We start from the raw sequence: 20783 nt of genomic DNA on the forward strand, positions 1-20783 counted from the left end.
GCATACTAAGTCCCATCCTGACAGATATCCCTCCACTTATTAATTTGAAACCCCCTGACTTCTGAGCACACATTTTTTGAGGCTCATACTGTTGATTCCCTACTTTGTTTCTTTGATCTACGTTGTTAGCCTCTTTCATGAATTGGAAGCAATTTAATCACATGCCATGCTGTACACAGATACATTTACCAAAATTATCAACATGATATTTCATTTCCGAAAACTTGGCCCTAAGATACAAGTAAAATCTACGCCAGTTCATCACGGAACCATGGTTAAATTCCTTACAGAGACATCGTGTCTACTAGTATTGGTGTTTAAGGAACGGCTTTGCAAGGTTTGAAATAGATTGATTTTAGAAAAAGCTTGAACTGCAAAGTCTTTGAAATACCACCTCAAAAATAGGTCAGCCTCTAACTGCTTAGGTGCTGCTACAGAGCATGAAAGTCTGGATGTGTTTTCTCATGCCTTCTCTCCTTTTGGGAGTTCCCATGGATCATTTCTCTTTGCAAAAAAGAAAGAAAGCATTGACTAAAAGTCTCCTCATCCACACAAACCGAGCTATCAGTGGGGAAGCATCAGCAAAGTTAGTTCAGATATTGAACAACAGTCCTAACAAACAGCAGTGTAAAATTATGCTGGTGGAATGTCATGGCTATTATTTAATTGTCGTATTCTTTTTTTATGAAAATTTCACTTACAATACAATCCTATACTATGTCTACAAAAAAGTCCCATTCAGTTGAATAGGACTTATATATATAGTAAGTGGGTATAGGGTTCCAGTCTCAATCTACTTTAAAAATAGACAATTTTATTGTAGACCTCCAAAGGATTTTATTTCATTCCTTTCCTTTCAACTTCCTGGAGTATAACCTGTCTGCTTTACGCATATTTTGATCCCATTTAAAATAATTACTACTCAATATGTTCTTGATCCTTATACTTACATTTAACAATCAAGCTAAACTGAGTACAAATTGCTGATCTTCATTTACTTGTTAATAGAATTCCACAGGATGTGTTGCTTAGATTTGTTGCAAAGCAATACAAGATGCACATTAATTGGAAAGTATACAACAGCATTGTTTATCCACACAGTCTGACAAAGAAATGGATATTAGAATTCAGAGCTCTGTTTTCTGAGCAATAGCATATATGAACCAAACATACATTAGGAAAATAATTATCACTAACTATATATTAATAGACCTTTAGTATAATGTCAATAAATAATGCAAGATAAACGCACTTAGTTATAAATTATTGTAAGTTGTGAGTCAAATGAACTGTAAATTTACCATAACTGCTGAAGCTACATGAAGAGTACAGTGGTACCTCGGGTTACATTCTGCTAATCCAGAAATAGTACCTCGGGTTAAGAACTTTGCTTCAGGACGAGAACAGAAATCGTGCTCCGGTGGCACAGCAGCAGCGGGAGGCCCCATTAGCTAAAGTGGGACTTCAGGTTAAGAACAGTTTCGGGTTAAGAACGGACCTCCAGAACGAATTAAGTTCTTAACCTGAGGTACTACTGTATACTGTATTAAGATAGTGCAATTTATAGTGCAAAGCAATGAAAGGTTATTCATAGGAAAGAACAAAATGCTTTAATGGTGCCTGCTCTGGATGAGGTTCCCTCCCTCCGAAAGAACAGGTTTGTAGCTTTGGGATATAGGATCTTTGGGATACTTGAAAATGGAGGCTCAAGTGCCTTCAGTGTTTGTTCCTGGATAGGGATAGCTTGGTGACAGTGGTCCACCCCTTGGTAATCTCTAGGCTTGATTACTGATATGCACCTTAGGTGGGGCTCTCCCTGAATTAGGTCCAGAAGTTGCAGCTAGCGCAAAACGCTGCTGTACTGTAGTTGCTCACTGGGAAAACCTATAAACAACATGTGTGCCACATGGGTTGAAAGTGTTGCATTGGCTGTCAATATGCAAGCAAGCTTGACGCAATATTTTACTACAGGTGAAGAAGCCCTATGCAGTTCTTGGCCAGGGTATCTAAGAAGCTGCCTATCCCTCATACATCCCAAATGATCACTTAGATCTAAGGATGAATGCAACTCTCTCGCTCTCTCCTCATCCCACCCAACCCCTAAATCTGTTTCTGGGTTCCCTCCATCCTCTGGAGTGAGTTTACAGGGCATGTGGGAAGAAGATAGGGTGGGGAAATTGCATTGCATGGCTTAAAGTCCTTGCACCAGTGGACCTCTTTAGTTGAAAACAGCCCCATGTTTTAATACCCTTTTGTGATCTGAATTACATTTTATATTCTGTTTCTGTAAACTGCTCAGGTATTCTCTGAATGCATTCAGAAATAAATTATTATTTATTCAGAAATAAATAACTATCATTAGAACCATTAAATTGATTCTGTTCACATCTGTGTTTTAATCAGCGACCTAACATTTTATTTGGATTTTCTTTTTGTACTGCTATCAAATACCATTCTGCAGTGCATTCCAGTACCTAGAGACTGTGCTTCAACCAACCTGTATCTTTCCTTCAGATACTTTTAACAGCATTGCACCAGTATACTAAATCAAAAGCACAATAAGAATTTCACATGCTGCTTTGTACAAGGTTGGACTAATTCGGGGGGGGAGTGTATATACTATCTTTATGTAAATACAGATTGGGGGGATCAATTTCCCCCTTACATAGTTACTCTATTACTTGTTTTTGTATCATTAACAAAGTCATATCTTCAATGTGAGCTGACGAATCTCAGGAGGGGGAAAAAACCCCAAATGATTTTATTATTTCTTTGCTTATTTAGGAAGCTTTAGTTTTATCACTGAATTTTAAAGTTTGAAATTATTTCTGAAGACAGCGTAGAATAAAGATAATAGTGTAGAAATTGCTTTCTGTACACATGAAAGATACTTAATATCAGATTACGCCTGTAGGGCAAATGTCATGTCAACCATAGAGGCCCAGCTGTATTCTATAGACTATAGAGGAAGAAAATGTAAATAGTTGCTCTTTTAAATAAAATAAATTGTTCTCTTGAGCTATCCAGGAGCTGTGTATTATGCAACAGATATAGAAAGTAACCTCAATTTCTGTACTCTCAATATCATGAAGACAGCATCTTACCGTTAATTTAGCAAATATAATTACAGGAAAGATCAGACCCCTAAATCATTACTACTTTTTTCCTTGCCTCAGGGCAATTTGCAGCCTGAAAGACAGAAAATAATGCACATAGGGAGCATATTTTTCACCCTCAAATTCTGCTGTATTTTATCTTGACTCTAGATACTGTTTAAATCTTTTAGTGCAACATTAGCAAGACATATTTTGCTTTATTTTTTACTCTAATTCATGCTTATTTCTTTCTTTCGTTGACATTTTCCAGAATACCATTGCTCACACATCTTCACGTCAAGAGGTCAATTGATTTCATTTGTTCTATCTATATGGAATATATTTTAAGGCTACAATTCTACATGCAGTTCTACTTACTGGGAGTAAGCCCCAGTGACTTCAGTATTACTTCTTCTAAGTAGATATCTGTAGAATTGACTGTAGACAGCTTAAACTAATGTAGGCTTTTGAAATAATCAAGGATTTAGTTGAGATGCCTGCATTACAGGGGGGTTGGACTAAATAATCATTGTGTTCCCTTCCATCTCTACAATACTATTATCCTATGTAACACAACGCACCATAGGCATCATGAATGTTCCAAAAAAGAAATCCAGCACATTATAGTTACAGCAATGTAACTATAAGTAATTCTGGATATTAAGTGGCATATAAATGCCAGAAATAAATAAATAATAGGTGGAATTTGAAATGATGACTAGTCTGAGGAAATAAATTTGAAAGTTTATTCCTTCTGCTGTTGCCAACATGGCACAATGGGAAATCAGCTCATATTACTCTTTTTGGTGTGTCTTCGTATCCATGTTAAATCTGATCTTTATCAAAGTACATGCTAACTCCTACTGCTCATTAAAGCTGTCAATTCCCCCCCCCTTCAGCTTCATCTGGCTCATAATTGAAATTCTTATTTTGAGAGTGTCATTTTAACGTTATTGCTAGCTATGGAATGTCTTGTGAAGATTGCAACATTAGAGTTAATTTGGCTCCACATCTCTGTTAATGGATACTGTCTGAAATATAATAAACTGTGGGTACTCAGACCTCAGCCAAAATATGTCAAGGTTACTTTCCCAATTACTGCAGTTTGTTAGACAGCAGCGAACAATTGGGTATCATTCTTCATGTCTCTCAGGTTTCAAATTGCTTATAAGGTCTTTGTTATGTTAGCAAAAGTGAGTTTTCTAACAGCATATGTCATGATCTCTCCTTGTGACTATTAATTAACAATGTTTATGTACTTCACTGGTATGTATTTACTCTTGAGAAAAGTTGCATTAAACCTGCACTTCTAACAATACACTAAATGACTCTATTTTTAAAATGTGCATTAGATATGATTTCACCAATATTAACATTTTTTCTCTATTTGTAAAAAAAATAATTTTTTTTTCTTTTTTTCTTTTACTGTTTGTGCAGTGTAGCTTATTTCAGAAAGTTGCATCTTCATGCTTCCAGTCGTAAACCAGACCAATCTTGATTTGGATAGGAATATGATGATTAATTAAATTAAACATGTTTATTTGGATGTAGTTTCAATGCATTTTTTTCTTACTTCACTAAGCAGCCTCTAAGGAGTGTTATGCACATAGCAGATACTCCAACAGAAAAGATATGTACAGTTGCAATAGCACAGAGGATGTCTTACATGGTCATACCTGCAGCAGCAATGCTCTACCCTAATGGATCAACTATCCTGTTGTGCGGAATTACAGTACTGAATTTTCTATCAGTTTGTAATGGTGGGGGAAATGGCTTTTGAACTGTTACTGGTACTCACTCCATTCATATGCCACACATTTTTCTGTTATGCTAGTATGCTACATTGGACAATGGTGGCTGCAGCTGGCACATTTGCACCAACTCACACTCTTCCGTTGGAACAGCACTGGGGTAGTGTTGGATAGCATACCAATACTATAGCCACTTTTCTCCGTCCAGCAAAGCTTTTTGCAAGCGTTGGCATTTATAGAATGAGGATATCAGTGTGTGTGCGCACTGTGCACTGTAGGAATCATGTGTGCATGGTGATGCCATTTTCATAGTTATTTGGTGTGATTCTAAATGCTTTCACTTTCCCCTTTTGTATGGCAAGAAGAGTGAGAAAGCGCTTTCTGTGTCTAATTCATAGCAGAATAAATTATAGTAAAAGAATATGCATATAAGTAGCTGAAGATCCAAAATTATACTCTCACTGTCAAGCATGTTTTATGCCAGAAATACATCAACACATTGTGACATTATTTTTCTGTTAAAGGCATTCCTTTTTCTGTTGTAGCAATTCACAGGAGAATTGTAATTCCTGATCTGATGGTCCTGTCTTCCTAGCTTAAGGAAAGCCACAAGGGAAAAAGAGGATTCAAGTTGGTTGTCTCTGGTATAAACAGTCTCTGCAGCAAGTGTGGAATAAATCACGGAAGATAAACATTGCTCTGGGGCAGAACAATTTCTTTCACACATCAGAGACACTGTAGATTTTCTGTAAATCAGTACCTTACACATTAACATTCAAAAATACTATTTGTGAAGACTCTTGAAGTAAGATCATTTTGATGGTTGACACAGAAAACACAACAAAGGTAGTACAGGTACAGGAAAATGAAAGATACACTTGCCTTTATAAGGGGCATAAGAGAAAAATAAGCCACACAACAATATTATGTCTTATTATCTAGGCTGCTTTCATGTATTCATGTTTAACAAAAACTGGCATTGAGCTATAATTATCTCAGCAATGGATGTATGCCTGTACCTGTACCTTAGTTGAAATATGTCAAGGTTATTCACCTAATTACCCCCATAATTTTTAGTTATTCAAAGATTCTCTAGACTAATTTTTTCTTAAATTGCTTAAATGTTGTTCTTTGGGAACTAATATTTAAAATGAAGTTACACTTCTGTTTAACCTTATTTTAACCTCACTTGGCATGTGAGCAAGTGCATAGTATTAAAGCAAGTTAAGAGGTTATTGGCCCTAGTCACTAGATCTAGGGAATGCAAACCAATAATGTAAAGAGAAAATCCTAAAAATTAGATTTGAGCCTTGACAGAAGCACAGATATATGAAGACAAGGGGCTTTCTGCTAGATTTCTGAAGTTCATTTCTCAGTTTTAGCAACACAATAGAGCTAGGGTTTTGCATATGGCTTCTAATTAAAGGTAAGGAAAGTTATGAGGGATGGGGGTGGGGAAGATCACATTTTTTTACTATCAATTTTTCTAAACCAACCCCAAATATTATGAAATTCAACACAATTCACAAAATACAATTAAGCCAAGGATGAAGAACTTAAGGTGCTACGGGTGTTGCTGGACAAAAACTTCCATCATCCTTGACCGTTGACTATGCTGATCAGGAATGATGGTGGTTGGGAGTCCAACAATATTTGCAGGGTCACAAATTACCCATCCCTTGACTACTCTGTGTCTTGATCTGCCTTGCATCTGGACGTGACTCTCCTTGGTTTGGGGCTTAAGCCATTCCATTAATCCCTGGAGTGCTGGCATGCAACGGATTCAAGAAGGCTGTCTGACATATGAACAAAGGCCTTGCATCCCATGATGGAAGAAAGTAGGGATATAAATGCAAGAAGAGTTTTAAAAATAACAGTATAGGCTGAGGCAAAATCTTCCCATCAAAATGCTACAGTTAAGTATGGTTAAACGTGCCCCCAGCTTCTCTCAGAATGCAGCTGGTAAGTCTCCAAATATTAGAGAATGCTCAGAAAATACTCTCCCCACCCCCAATGCCAAGAGAGATCTAAATTGGCTCCTAATTGCCAACTTGGGGTTTGATTTCTGTGCATTCTGATGGAAACTTGACATACTGATGTTTGAATTATGGAACATAAATAAGGCCATATTAGGTGGATGCACCTTCCCTAATATCTCAATAGAGGTTTACAGTCATGGTTCCACAGGAACCAAAAAACATTTAAGATGCCATGCAGATACTCCCCTTCCCCAACCTATTTCCTGTCCAAGGTGGCAGCTCCCGGGACATCATTGTCAACCCATACTACTTCAGTATCACAATTGCCTAAGCCAACTGTGTTAAGCCCTGCCTTGGGTAATAATGATATGTTGATCTTTCCATTTGTGGAGTCCCTAAAATGGCTGGATGGCATCTTTCCGGCAATTCCTGCAGCCAAGCTGGTGACAAATGTATTATTTTGCTTTGCTTTGCATTACATCAGCAAGGCTGAGAGGTGGGTCTTGTCATCTGAGCAGCCCACGGCTTCCATATACACTGCCCAAGCTTGCACCACAGAGAGGTCACTTTGGTGCTACTAATGCAGCAAAAACAATGCAGGAGGTAGAAGTTGCAAGCTGTAAGCTCAACCTGATTGGTGTAATGTGAGAGCCTTACAGGTTCCCTTTGTCAGTGGGGGAGATAATTGTGTCTCACTGGTCAACTACCGCCCGCCTTAAGCGGGGCAGACCCCAGTTAATCAGGTGCTGACCTGCCACTGTCCATCTGCTTCAATGAGCGCTTGGAGCTCTGAGTACATATGTGCTGCATTAGGAATATTTTGGGCATCACATGGCATGGCAGTGTCTCAAGGCACTTCTGTATCAGCGATGTCTATGCTGGCTTGGTCATGTCCATAGAATGGAAGACAGCAGGATTCCCAAGGATGTGCTTTACGGGGAGCTGGCCTCGGCCATCAGGCCTATTGGAAGACCAACTCTGTGTTATAAGGATGTCTGCAAATGTGACATGAAAACTGGCAATATTAACCCTGCCATGTGGGAATCCTTCGCAGAGGACCATAATGCCTGGTGACAGACAGACAGGTCATGCATCCACAGCAGTGGCCAGAGGAGAAATGACTGCTGGCAGGAGTGCAGAAAGAAGAAATGGCATGGTGTATTTGCGCCCATGAAACTTGAGGCCTTCATCTGCTCCAGCTGTAATAAAGCATGTCTCCCCTATACTGGTCTCTACAGCCACAGTAGATGTTACAACTCTCCAACGGTTTGACTTTACCCTCAATAGCACACTCTTCCGTTGTTTCTCAAGACAGAGGGATGGCAACAACATGATCTTTTCATTTAGTCATTGTGCCCATTCCTAGACATTTATTTGACACTGTTGCTCACAGATTGGAAGCCATTAAGGAGGCTTAAAATGGCAATTTTATTACTTCATGGATCAAAATCATAACGTAACAAGGAGAAATATGAGAGTTGCTTCTTTTCATTGTAATCTCAGCATGCGCACCTGATGACAGGAAGAAGAGAAGCACAACAGTGGCCTGGGATTGGTGATGGACTCTGAAATAACAGCAGTAATTATACCACGCAATCATCAAACAACAACAGCAGCAGCAGATGCCATCAAAAGTGATGGAGAAATGGACAATATATCATGATCCAAATCATTTGTTCTTTGCAGTTGGTAAAAAAATATAGTCCACTGTGACTCTTAATTGCTAATCAGTTGACATACTGAACACAAGAAAGCAGTTCATCTAATATATAATGGTATAAACCAGGCAACAATTTATTCATTTGGTCCCAAGATTAAAACTATCAATAGAATTTGGTGTTTTGCTTGCTTCATGCCCTAAAAGCTTTGGCCTTACCTCATCTGTCCCACATTTTCTATTCTTCACCACTCAGCAATCCATCATAACCCCAAATTTAATGCAGATAACTGAATAGCCAGCAATTTTTTCCCCATTTGGTTATTTATTTATTATTTATTGGGAATATCTCTGTATATGTGTTTTGTTGTGCACAAATAGTTATTCATTCCTACAACTTAATTTGCTAAATTTTAAAAGATTCTCAGCAAGTCTTCCAATAAACATGGTTTACAGTACCATTTTTGAAGCAATGGCCCTGAGAAAAAGGTAAAATTTAGAACACAATAAAGTAGGGAATAAGCAACAATCCGTGTGTTCATTCCAGTGAATCGAGTCATCTACAGTGTTATTTTCTTGTAAACTTTGCATACACAGTACAGAAATTGTATTATGCTTGAAAACACCACACTTCTGTATTTTGATATTGTTAATCTCAGAAACGGCACACTTAAATATATTAATTAATAAATTATGTTATTACTATGTCAACATATGACAAAACACCTACACTTAATCAGTTAAACTTTATATTTTGTTCATGCTACTGGAGCATGAAATATTGTGCAGCTAGAAATCTTGTATTTCCATTCCAGTAACTTTTATAGCAATTGGATTAAGCAGAGTGTGCTTAAGGCATCATTTCTTAAATATAAAAAATATTAAATCAGATTTTTTAATACCTTAAACTGAAAACATGGGATGATATCTTGCTTTTTTGTTTTTTAAAGTGCTACCTCTACTGGTTTACTGACTGGTTTACTGACTTAGCGGTTTCCCCCATTAAATTTTCCCATTCAGATTCCCCACAGGGAGTAATGATGTGCATATTCACTGTGCACCTCATCACGCAGAGTGCAACCTCCTAGGTTCAGGTCCTGTGTTTATATATTCGGAGGGGCTTCCTACATTTACCTTCAAGGATAACATGGAAGGGCACAAATAAATCAGGATAAGCTCAAGGCCAACTCTCAGTCTCTTCCTAGAGAGAATCTGGGGTGGGAATGTGTGAGGGATTAATGTGTGAATATGCTCTCAGCAAACTCTTTAAAATTGCTTCTAAGTAAATGGTTTCCAAAATGCTGGACAAGCCATGTTTAAAAGATAAATATAGTTCTTAAATCTTTTTTTTATTTACTCTGGATTTGGCTTTAAACCCCAATTATTTTGTCTTTGCTCTACAGTGGTACCTCGGGTTACAAAGGCTTCAGGTTACATACGCTTCAGGTTACAGACTCTGCTAACCCAGAAATATTACCTTGGATTAAGAACTTTGCTTCAGGATAAGAACAGAAATCATGCTCCGGCGGCGCGGCAGCAGCCGGAGGCCCCATTAGCTAAAGTGGTGCTTCAGGTTAAGAACAGTTTCAGGTTAAGAACGGACCTCTGGAACGAATTAAGTACTTAACCCGAGGTACCACTGTATTTTATTTCATTCTTAGGGTGATACACAGTACAATGTTAATAGGATTTAAATAGACTTGAGTCAATGGGTCTACTCTGAGTATGATTAGTGTTGTATACTTAGTTAATACTGTGGAAAGAAAAATATCGATTTGAGCATTTCGAAAGTAAAACCATAGGCTTAGCATAATAGAAAAAAATGAAAAGCTAAGAGACATATATGCCCAAACCACAAGAATACATGAAAAACTACTCAACCTGGGTGAAAACAAAACAAAACAGCACTATCCTACGTGAGAAAGAGTTGTGGGTAGTCAAAGGTACTGTATTTTTTGCTCTGTAAGACGCACCCAACCATAAGATGCACCTAGTTTTAGAGGAGGAGAACAAGGGAAAAAAATATTCTCTCCCTCTCTGCGCAGTGGCTCTCCAGCAAAGCGGAAGGAGAAACGGAAGGGGCTCTGTTTCTCCTCCCACTTTGCTGAAGGGGAGGTGTGCAGCTTTCCCTCTCAAGAGGCTTTGTCTGGCTATCCCTGAAGCCAGGAGAGCAAGAGGGATCGGTGCACACTGATCCCTCTTGCTCTCCTGACTTCAGCGATAGCTGCACAGCCTGCATTCGCTCCATAAGATGCAGACACATTTCCCCTTACTTTTTAGGAGGGGAAAAGTGAGTGCGTCTTATAGAGCGAAAAATACGGTATGTATAAAGTCAACTCTTCCTAGACATGACAATTATTATTATTGTTGTTGTTGTTGAATTTGTTGCTCAAGCAAACAAGAGCAAGTTATAACCAATAAACCAACCAACCCATTACATTAAAACCAATGCAAAAAATATATACAATAAAAACATTCCACCCACTTTTATAAGGCCACAGACAATTAGGGGCTAAAGGCCTAGTTATAAAAGAAAGCATTTGCCTGGTGCATAAAAATATACAATGCTGGCATCAGGCGAGCTTCCCTGGGCAAAGATATGCTGTATGCTGAAGAAGCAAAAGCATGGTTGAGCTGAAATATTTCTGCCTTAACTCAATGCTAAGTCTTTTATTCTATTTACCTATTGGATAAAGAACAGAAAAGCTTTTAATATATATATATACATATATGACAAATGTGTACTGTATCTAGACCATGTCCAAGTTCAGCCTGTATGTGTGTATGTTTAGTTATATAATTGGGGGATTCGAGTCAAAATATAGATTTGTGTTTAATAGTTGCAGAATTAGAAATATTACAAGACCAATGAATCTGAAAATAAACATGCAGCAAGATTTATAGGATTTTCTTTCCTACAGAAGAAAGCACTATTGAGAGTAAACCAAAATTCTGTTTTCCTTTGAGGCAGGTATTGTGCCTTGATATAAAAACGACAGAATATCTTTTCCTGAAAATAACATCCTTCATCGAGGTATCACAAAATGTTTTTTCAGAAAGAACCTGCCATTAGCTAAGGAAAAAAGAAAGGTCTTGAGGCAATATCTCAAATGAAGAGATTCAATAGCCTGAGAGACAAAACGTTTTCCAGATAAATGAGGCAGCCTGAGTGGAAGGGCAATTTCTAGCTACACAGAGTTCTGACAAGTTAGAGAAAAACATACTGGATGAAGAGATGGGGTAGGGTGGGGTGAGTAAGAGGTTGATATTGTATGTTTTGAGGTCAAAGTGTGGAGCAAATCAGTGGAGATGCAGAAAGGTAGAAAAGCAATTTGGAATTGGATTTGGAGAAAGAAGAAAGCTAGAAAAATGAAAGAAAATGGGCTGATACAATCTTCCATTTCCTGGGGCAAGAATGGCATGAGGCTACACATTTATGGTCACTCTAGTATAGACTGAGGAAGGAATAAATAGAACTCCAATAAATAATCCAAGAATAGAAAGAATAGCATTCACTGGATAGACAATGAAGAGTAGATATAATGCTAGTATGGACGTTAGAAACTATGGTAGAGACAATGAAAGGAAGAGAGGATAAGGACAGGGAAAACTTAGTTGTGGGATGGAATCAGCAAAATATTAGTTTCACCACAAAATTGGTGTCACACCTATTGATGTCACACCACAGTGGAGAGACTAATGGATGGTGGTAGCATGAATGATCAAAGGATGGGCTTTGTTGGGGAAGCATTGTAAATCAGCAACAAAACTGACACTTCACTAGAAGGTGACATTTGAAAAGCTGATCACACAAGTGGAGCCACGAGAATTCTGGAAAAAAAACCACCCTGTAAGGGGGCAGTGTGGAAAAAGAGAGAGAGAGAAAGAATCAGAAATGGAGTAATCAGAGCTCTTAGTCTTCCTGTCCCCCCAAAATGAGAGTGAAGATCAGTTGCTAGCAAAAGCTCCCAGTTTTTAGAACAATATAAGAACTGCTACGTGAAGTACCTCCCTTTGTTTGTCCAGAATCTCCCAGCTTTTAGCTTCTCTGATGACACTTAGTTCTAGTGTTAGAAATCCTTTCTATCCACTTTCTCCACACCACTTATAATTTTCTGCAGTTCTGTCACGACCACTTTACTCACTCCAAATTAAAAAGCCCTAAATGGTGTAAATTGTCATTGTAGGGGAGTTGCTCCAACTATTAATTTGGCCCCTTTTTTCTGTACCTTTGTCAGCTCTACAATACCCTTTTGAGGTACAGTGACCAGAAATGTGCATGCTTCCAAGTTTATGTGGCATTATAATATTAAGATCATGTGACATGATTGTATCTTCACAGTAAAATATGCTATGCTTTTCTGTGAAGTCAATTTGGCAACAAATGTAGCCTTCTACATAGGAGAGAAATGGAAGTAAAAAGGGTCTGTGAAACAGATCAATGAGATGACCTGTGAGGAAGAGGTTGAAATAATGCACTTCCAGTTTCTGCAGAACTTTTGCTATCAGAGAGGGGTAAAAGAAGTGTACTGCTGATGAAGCACACATACCAGTTTCATTTTGTATAAAATAATCAAGTATGCTTGGGTTGCAGATTTTAAAATTGCTCATTAAATTATTTAAATTAAGCAGGAATATGAGCCCAGCAAAAAAATGATGTTGGTTTGCAAAGCAAGTTAAAAAGTCCTCCCACTTTATTGGCAAGGGAAAACAGAAAACTCGCTTGTTAGTATAAACTTCAATTACCTGAACGCACAAAGCTCGAGCACTGGATTGTATTGTACTTTAAATAAATCACCCTGAATTCTTAGCAGCCACCAATGGCACAATGGCAGCCGACAGAACTGAAGCTTGGGCTCAAGCTTCCTGACAATACAGACTTCTAAAAATTGTTATAACTGCTTTTATTAACGGGGGGTGGGGGTGGTGGATTTATTTATACAGCTTTGCAGAATAACCTCAAATCTCACTGGGACCAAGATCATTCAAATAAGTGTATTTTAAATATATACAAGGAAATATACCACACAAGTAAGGTCTTGGAATGTGCTGAGTAGGAATGCACAGCTACTGAAAGTGGGAAAAATATAAATACTTCTATAGCACAACAAAAGCAGGCAAATATAATAGTACCAGCACCAGTTGGAGACATATCCTCGAATTGAGGGGCACACTGCCATTTTAACCCCCAAGCTGTCTGCACTGGCGGAGGAAGAGGAGTGCAGGGGGAGTGCACCGCCCCCAGCAGCGTGATCCCGGTGTGGTGCCATCGCGGCTGCCCCCCGCCCGCGCTGGGCACCACGCCCCCACAGGCGGCACACCCCGCCCCAGGACGTGCACCCCGCCCCTGTGGGTGGCGCACCCTGCTCTGGGATGCATGCCAGCCCCGCCCCGCCTGTTCTCCGCCCCCCGGTGCTGGAGCATGAAGCGCTGCCACTGGCTATCTGAGGTCTGAGTTTCTGAAGGCTATTTAAGCCCACAGATTTCTAAACCGATCACAACTACATATATGCAAGGCTTCCCTGGAAAAAAAACCATATAGAATTGTAGAGTTGGAAGGGACCACAAGTGTCATCAAGTCCAACACCCTGCAATGCAGGAATCTTTAGCCCAATGTAGGGCTCAAACCCATGACTAAGAGTCTCATACTCAACTGACTGAGCTTTGACCTCATAATTAGCAAATGAAACGAGAGGCAGGAGAGGCCAGTGATCATGTGTCCTGCTTTACAGAAGATGCTACTCTGTTTGAAGCACTGTCCAGTGAAACCATCCTGTATTAGAAGGGCTGTCTGGACCAATTCTAGTTTAGATATAAAGAATCATGTGACTGTGGCAGTGCTGTCACTTGCTGGGACCAGGATGGTGGCAGTTGCAGACCTGCATCTGCTGCCCCTGACAGTTTGATGATGCCACTGTCCCGTCCTGGACCCAGCAAGCATCTGTTCCTCAACTCCATCTTATACATGGTGGCTGATTGTTGATAAATATGCACCTATACATGTGTATTAGCAGGAACAGTACAAACGTTAAGCAAATATTTGGCCTCTTTTTCAATGATGCATTTCTTCTTTTAGTTGGTGGTCATGGTAAAATATACTGTTCTAAAATCAATCATTCAGTCAATCAGCTAGTCATCTGGTTGCCTCCCCAACCATGGCTCAGCCAGAGATATGCCAGTGGAAGTCCCTCATTCCACCTGAAGCTGGTTCAGCTGAGGCCAGCATAAGTCATGTTGAAAATGCTAAATCCTCACTCTGCTAAATCTTATACAAAATCCTCACAATCCTTCAGCTCAGTCATGAGTCCATGTAAACCAACAAGAACTTAAACTGGCAAAAAGAGTGGTGCAAGTTTAACTCTATTTAAAGGCTTCTTTTCTCACTGCCAGACTTGGGCAGAATCAGTTGGCAGTGGCCTTGCTCCTGAACACGGTTTGTGTCTTGAGTACTTTATGCTGGTTTAATGTCAGGCAGTGTAAATTATGCCGGCTTCCTACTCTAAGGTAATATCCAAAAAGTGAACACTGAATGTATATCATCACACCAGAAATAAAGGAACAGTACCTGACAATCAGCATTAAATGAAAATAAAACATCCATCAGTGTGGAAACTCACAACATTATATATGTCAGAAGCAATATTAATGTGCAACATTTTCACTAACAAACCAAGTAGAAGACCTGTGTAATACTGTGGGTAATGGCTACTCTGACATTTTGTTTTGTCTAAACAACCCACAGTCAATATAACATTACTGGAAGCGACAGAGTTATTACAATGTCAAAAAAGTGGCACGACTTTATACCTGATCCAAATTATCCTTGAATCAAATTTGACAAAATAAGGTTGGAGAAAGAGGTTGAAGTGAACTTAACTTGCAACTGTACTAATGTTGTAAGTGGGAGGTTTTATTTCAACAATGCAAGTCCTACATGCAAATACTTCTACAGTCTCTTGGGAAAGATAATCATATGAAAGTTCCATGTTGATTCAAAATATAGTCAACATTCGGAATGCTATGTCAACTGATGCCACCTAACAAATACAAAACACATGCAAGATTGCAGTGGTTGTTAAAACAAACACAATTAGGATAATGCTATGACCTCCTCTTCCTTGCAAATCTCATTAAAGGGATGGAGTTAGATAGTTTCCAATAAATCACACTGTAACTGTAGTAAATTTAAAAATGGGATAGCATGGAAATAGCCTACCTTCATCGTACCCTCTTCAGTAAAATAACTAGAATGCAACTATAGGGCTAAGGAGAACTGTGACTATTAAATGTAATTTTTATTACAGTGGTACCTCGGGTTACATACACTTCAGGTTACATACGCTTCAGGTTACAAACTCTGCTAACCCAGAAATAGTACCTCAGGTTAAGAACTTTGCTTCAGGATGAGAACAGAAATTGTGCTCTGGCGGCGTGGCGGCAGCGGGAGGCCCCATTAGCTAAAGTGGTGCTTCAGGTTAAGAACAGTTTCAGGTTAAGAATGGACCTCCGGAATGAATTAAGTACTTAACCCAAGGTACCACTGTACTTTCCTTTTGTAAGTTCAAAACAGACCTGTAATTTAATTTTATAAGACAAGGCTCATCCTTTGTATTGAACTCTATGCAGTAGATACCACACACCAATCAATACATTGCACCATATTACTTTAATATTCAGGGCAATGCACCCTTTTGCTGCAGTTTGCAATCCTCTAGTGGGGAAAAACTGAACAGTATCCAGACTGTGTATATGTTAATAAGGCTAGGCTGAATATATCCAAGGAGTGAGTACTAACATCAGAGTACAGTTATAGTAGAAATAAAGGAGAAAGAAATCCTAATAAGAACTCAAAAATATAATTAAAATATTTCAGCTTCCACAGTTGTTTCTAAATAAAACATGTCATAGAAAATGGCAGCAATTAACTTTTGATGTTTACTTCTAAAGTTTAATTATATAAGCTGTAAGTAAACAATCCACAAGCCTGTGCTCCCACCACCCACGCTGTCTCTTCCCACCCAAATAGAGCATAACAATATTGCTTTCTAGATTAATTACATAAACTTTAGTTTTGTATGCAGCTGTTGAGTCATCATCCTGAATAGCTCGGAGCCTCCCTTTGTTTCTCTCCAAAAGGGAAATTCACCAGACAGCTGAAGATGGGGGTGTTGATGTTGACAGCTGCATTCCCTGGTCACAATCTAGCACAGCTTATTTAGCAAGACTGATTGTTTTAATGCACTCTGCTTTGAAAGTACTCAAATTATGGCAGCAATAAATATTGTCATCAGTTTCTGTTTATTAGAAGGACTGAAAACTCAGCAAGAGCTAGTCTTTGGGATTACAATGAGCCTGGTATACAGTAGCAGCATCTCAGCTAAGTACTTATAAAGGCATTTCTATGAAATCCTGTTATATTGCAATGAATATGCTGTTGGAAATAACTGGTTGCAGGAAATCTAAGTTTCTTTACAGAGGTATCACTCTATGTTGGACTTCACAGTTCTTCAGTACTGAAACAAAAAAACATTTGCAACCCCACTCCATTGCTAACACATCAGTTGCAATTGTACAGTTGTAATAGGTAATAATAATCCTATATTAGGGTCAAATGGTACATTCAATGCAGGGTTAAATGGTACATTCAATGCATAAAAGTTAAAGGGACACCTGACCTTAGGTCCAGTCATGGACGACTCTGGGGTTGCGGTGTTCATCTCGCTTTATTGGCTGAGGGAGCCGGCGTACAGCTTCCAGGTCATGTCACCAACATGACCAAGCCACTTCTGGTGAACCAGAGCAGCGCACAGAATTGCAATTTATCTTCCTGCTGGAGCGGTACCTATTTATCTACTTGCACTTTGACATGCTTTTGAACTGCTAGGTGGGCAGGAGCTGGGACCACACAATGGGAGCTCACCCTGTACCGGGGATTCAAACTGCTGACCTTCTGATCAGCAAGCCCTAGGCTCAGTGGTTTAGACCACAGAGCCACCCGCGTCCCTACATTCAATGCATAGTATGCAGTTAAATCTCTGTTTTTTCTTAATTGCAATCACAACATGCAACTGTTATTGGCAACACAGCACGTGGAAGGGGATATATATATTGCTTCCTTCTCCAGCTGAGATCCCCTCCCCAAAGAAAAACAAATCCCCAAACAGCTATGAGGATTATTATTATTATTAAGCATTGTAATTGTGCAGAGACCAATATTGAGGACTTCAAGGGAGGGAAGGATAAACCTCCTCTTCCCATGAACTGCAGTCCTGATAACAAACACCTCCACAACCCATGCCTGCATCACTTTGTGACATTTATTTGTTTAAAAATAGAGACTGAACTAAGCTATTTTTAATGAAAAAGAAAAGGGATATGAACAAATTTATCGCCACTCCTTTATAGCTTATTGAGCTCTATGGCCATTTATCTGGGCATGGGATGGTACCCTGAGGTTTTTATAATTATCTGGGAGTGGGTTCCGTTTTCCCCCCCTGGAAAGAGGGTACTGAGACAATCAAGACAAAACTTAGATTTAAGAAAAACTGGAAATAGTGAAAGCTAATTGATAATTTGGGAGAATTCTAGAGCTGTTTTTCTTCTAGAAAAGATACAGTTCATAAACAAAATACTGTAAATAAAGGTATAGAAATATATGAATATGACTGAATAAAAAGAGAGTCCTAATTAGATTAGTCATTATCATCCTCTATTTGTAGTTCTTTTTTATTTTTAGGTGACTCTTCCAGAATCTATTTCATGCATTATTACACTATTCCAATACAGCATCCCACTGCTTAGCATATTATAATTTCCCTTTCAGAAGTACTGCCTTTACAATAAAAATGCTGTAATGTAGCCATTAGTCACAAACGACAACATACTCTGTAGACAGTACTCTCCAAGCCTCTCAAATAAAAGTAGAATAATGAAATGTAACACAAAACTCATTTTAAAGAGCAATCTCAGTTAATTAAGATAGATGTGAACCATTAACTAGGGGGCACTATGTACTCAGAGGACTACATTTGAGGCTTGTTTAATATGTGCATCTTAAACTCTTTCAGCTCTTATCCACCAAGAAAGGGCTGCCAGGTGAGCAGATTGTCACTCCAACCTCAGCTAATAGATTCTCCAGTGGCTTTTGTTACTGCTCATGTCATGCTACTGAAACGATGAGCCTCAAAAACGGCACAACATATGTAGCTACGACTTGTCAGCTCCGGGTAATCACACTCGTCTTGGTTTCAGAAGCAGATGCAGATGAGACTAGCATTATCAGTATGCAAATTGAAATGGTCCCCCATCCGCACCACAGTTCTTACCTCTAATGGCCCTCGTAGAAAGTCTGTTTGCTCAGCTCCTACTTCAAGTGCTACGTCCACAGAAGCAAAGGGACGGCTGGCCATCTGCTGCCGCTCCCGCATAAGTTGCTGATGGAAGGAAAAAGAGGTTTCAATGAAATAACTTCAAAATATGATGCTCAGTAGCTGAATTCACTTAACATTTATCCAGTAATGACAACTGACATTTCCGAACAATATATACCAGGGTTATCTTAAGTGGAGTTTCGTGGTCTCCAGACATGCGAAAAGGTCCCAGAGGCCCAGGGAAGAATGTTCTTACATGGTCACATGACTGGACATGCAACATACCACAGCTTTTCCAGGGTCTAACTGGATTATGGTGCAAACAATACCATTCCCACTAATTCCTTTACTTTGCAAATCTAAGGAATTTCCATGGCAATCCAAACCAGGTTTTAGTGAGTATTGTGAATGGTTGCTTGAATTCAGTTCATCGTCAGCCTTGATAAAGGATGCCACTTTCTTTCACCCTTACAGCTATCTTTTGCTAAAACTGTATTATCAGCGTCTGCCTGTACTGCAAATCTTGAATGCTGGTACAATAAAGTCAGCTGACTTCAAAATTACTACTTGTTAATGTTTCAGAGTGAACCCCTATACCACACATGTACCTTGTGATGACTATTTGTATATTTTCACAAAGGTTGGAACAAGGGTACATAAATTATGCTTTCCCTTAGTACTCCAAGTAACTGTCAAGCCCAGTCCAGCCCCCCCTCTTTGTTACACACACAGAGGATTTCTTTAAGGAACATGAAGAAATGGTGGCAAGAAATTTTCATCTGAAGTCTGATCAAGAGACAAACTCAATGAACCTGTGCCAAGAACAAACATTGTCAGCCTTTAGATTCCCCATGCACTTGTACTGAAACCAGATGGAGTTATTAGTGACAGTGTCTGCAGTTTATATGCAGTCCCTTCCTTATTACTTAAACATGAAGAATAATGTCTGAGCATTAGAGACCTGGTGCCAATGTAACTGAGGAACCTGAAGACCTACATTATGCTCAGGTTGCATAGAAAGCCCACTGACGTCATGCTAATGTTCAGTGAGCGACAGTCACATTCTCATAAGCTAATTTATATTTCCCCCCTCAGTCTCTAACAATAATACTAATTAAACCTGAACAAATAAAAATGGTGAGCAGCACTAAATAATACAAATCTTTCTTCCCTGGATGTATGAAATGAATAAAAGCAACATTAAATATTTAAATCAAATTAATTATCAAGTAAGTTTCATTGCTTGCTTGCTTGCTTGCTTGCTTCTTTACATGAAAAAAAATCTCATGGTACTTAGAAGGAACAGAAGTCAAGAGCTGTCAGGACTAGAACCAGGAACCTCTGGGTTCCAGTGTATTGAGCCACTGAGGCATAAGCTTATATAGCTGCATGGACAGCAACAGGTTCCGAGCACTGGAATGACTGTTCACTGGCTCTCCTCAACAAGAAGAGCTATAAAGATTTGCTGGTTAGGCTGTTTCTGGGCATCAGTAGCCCTTCCCAGCTCTGACTCTTGCCTTGACTTCTCATTCCTGGTTCCCTGCTCCAACACAATAGCTACTTACAACTCGGCTCTTAACACAAAATCATGTAATACAATTTCTTTTAATATTGTTTTCACAGTAAGTTCCTTAGAATTTTTCATCAATGCTTCAGAAGGCCCCTTCAATGTAAATTCAGCTAGTACTCTAACATTCTCTACATAAAATTCCCTTTGAGATAATAAAGGGTATGCAAGCAAATTCCTCATGACACCTTATTACTTAAGGCTTTTGATTTAAGGGCTACGACAATGCAGCAAGTACATCTGGTAACGTTTTTCAATCATCTTACTTTCACATTTGTATTTCAAATGTGGGGTTTCCTTGGTGAATAAAAGAACATGGCTCCAAAATGAAAATATAAAAAAACATGCAATCATGATATAAGGG

General features: G+C 39.0%; 1 protein-coding gene across 3 annotated transcripts in view; it reads right to left on the reverse strand.

Moving 5' to 3' along the window:
• ATRNL1 (attractin like 1) overlaps positions 1–20783 on the reverse strand; it is a 498126-nt gene that overhangs the window by 116283 nt on the left and 361060 nt on the right. For all 3 annotated transcript variants that reach the window (XM_053389095.1, XM_053389093.1, XM_053389094.1), the window contains one exon: positions 18808–18915. In XM_053389095.1, coding sequence (XP_053245070.1) covers positions 18808–18915 — 108 coding nt within the window. The remainder of the gene's footprint in view (positions 1–18807; positions 18916–20783) is intronic.

The sequence above is a fragment of the Podarcis raffonei genome, chromosome 5 (genome assembly GCF_027172205.1).
Source record: "Podarcis raffonei isolate rPodRaf1 chromosome 5, rPodRaf1.pri, whole genome shotgun sequence".
Taxonomy (NCBI): domain Eukaryota; kingdom Metazoa; phylum Chordata; class Lepidosauria; order Squamata; family Lacertidae; genus Podarcis; species Podarcis raffonei.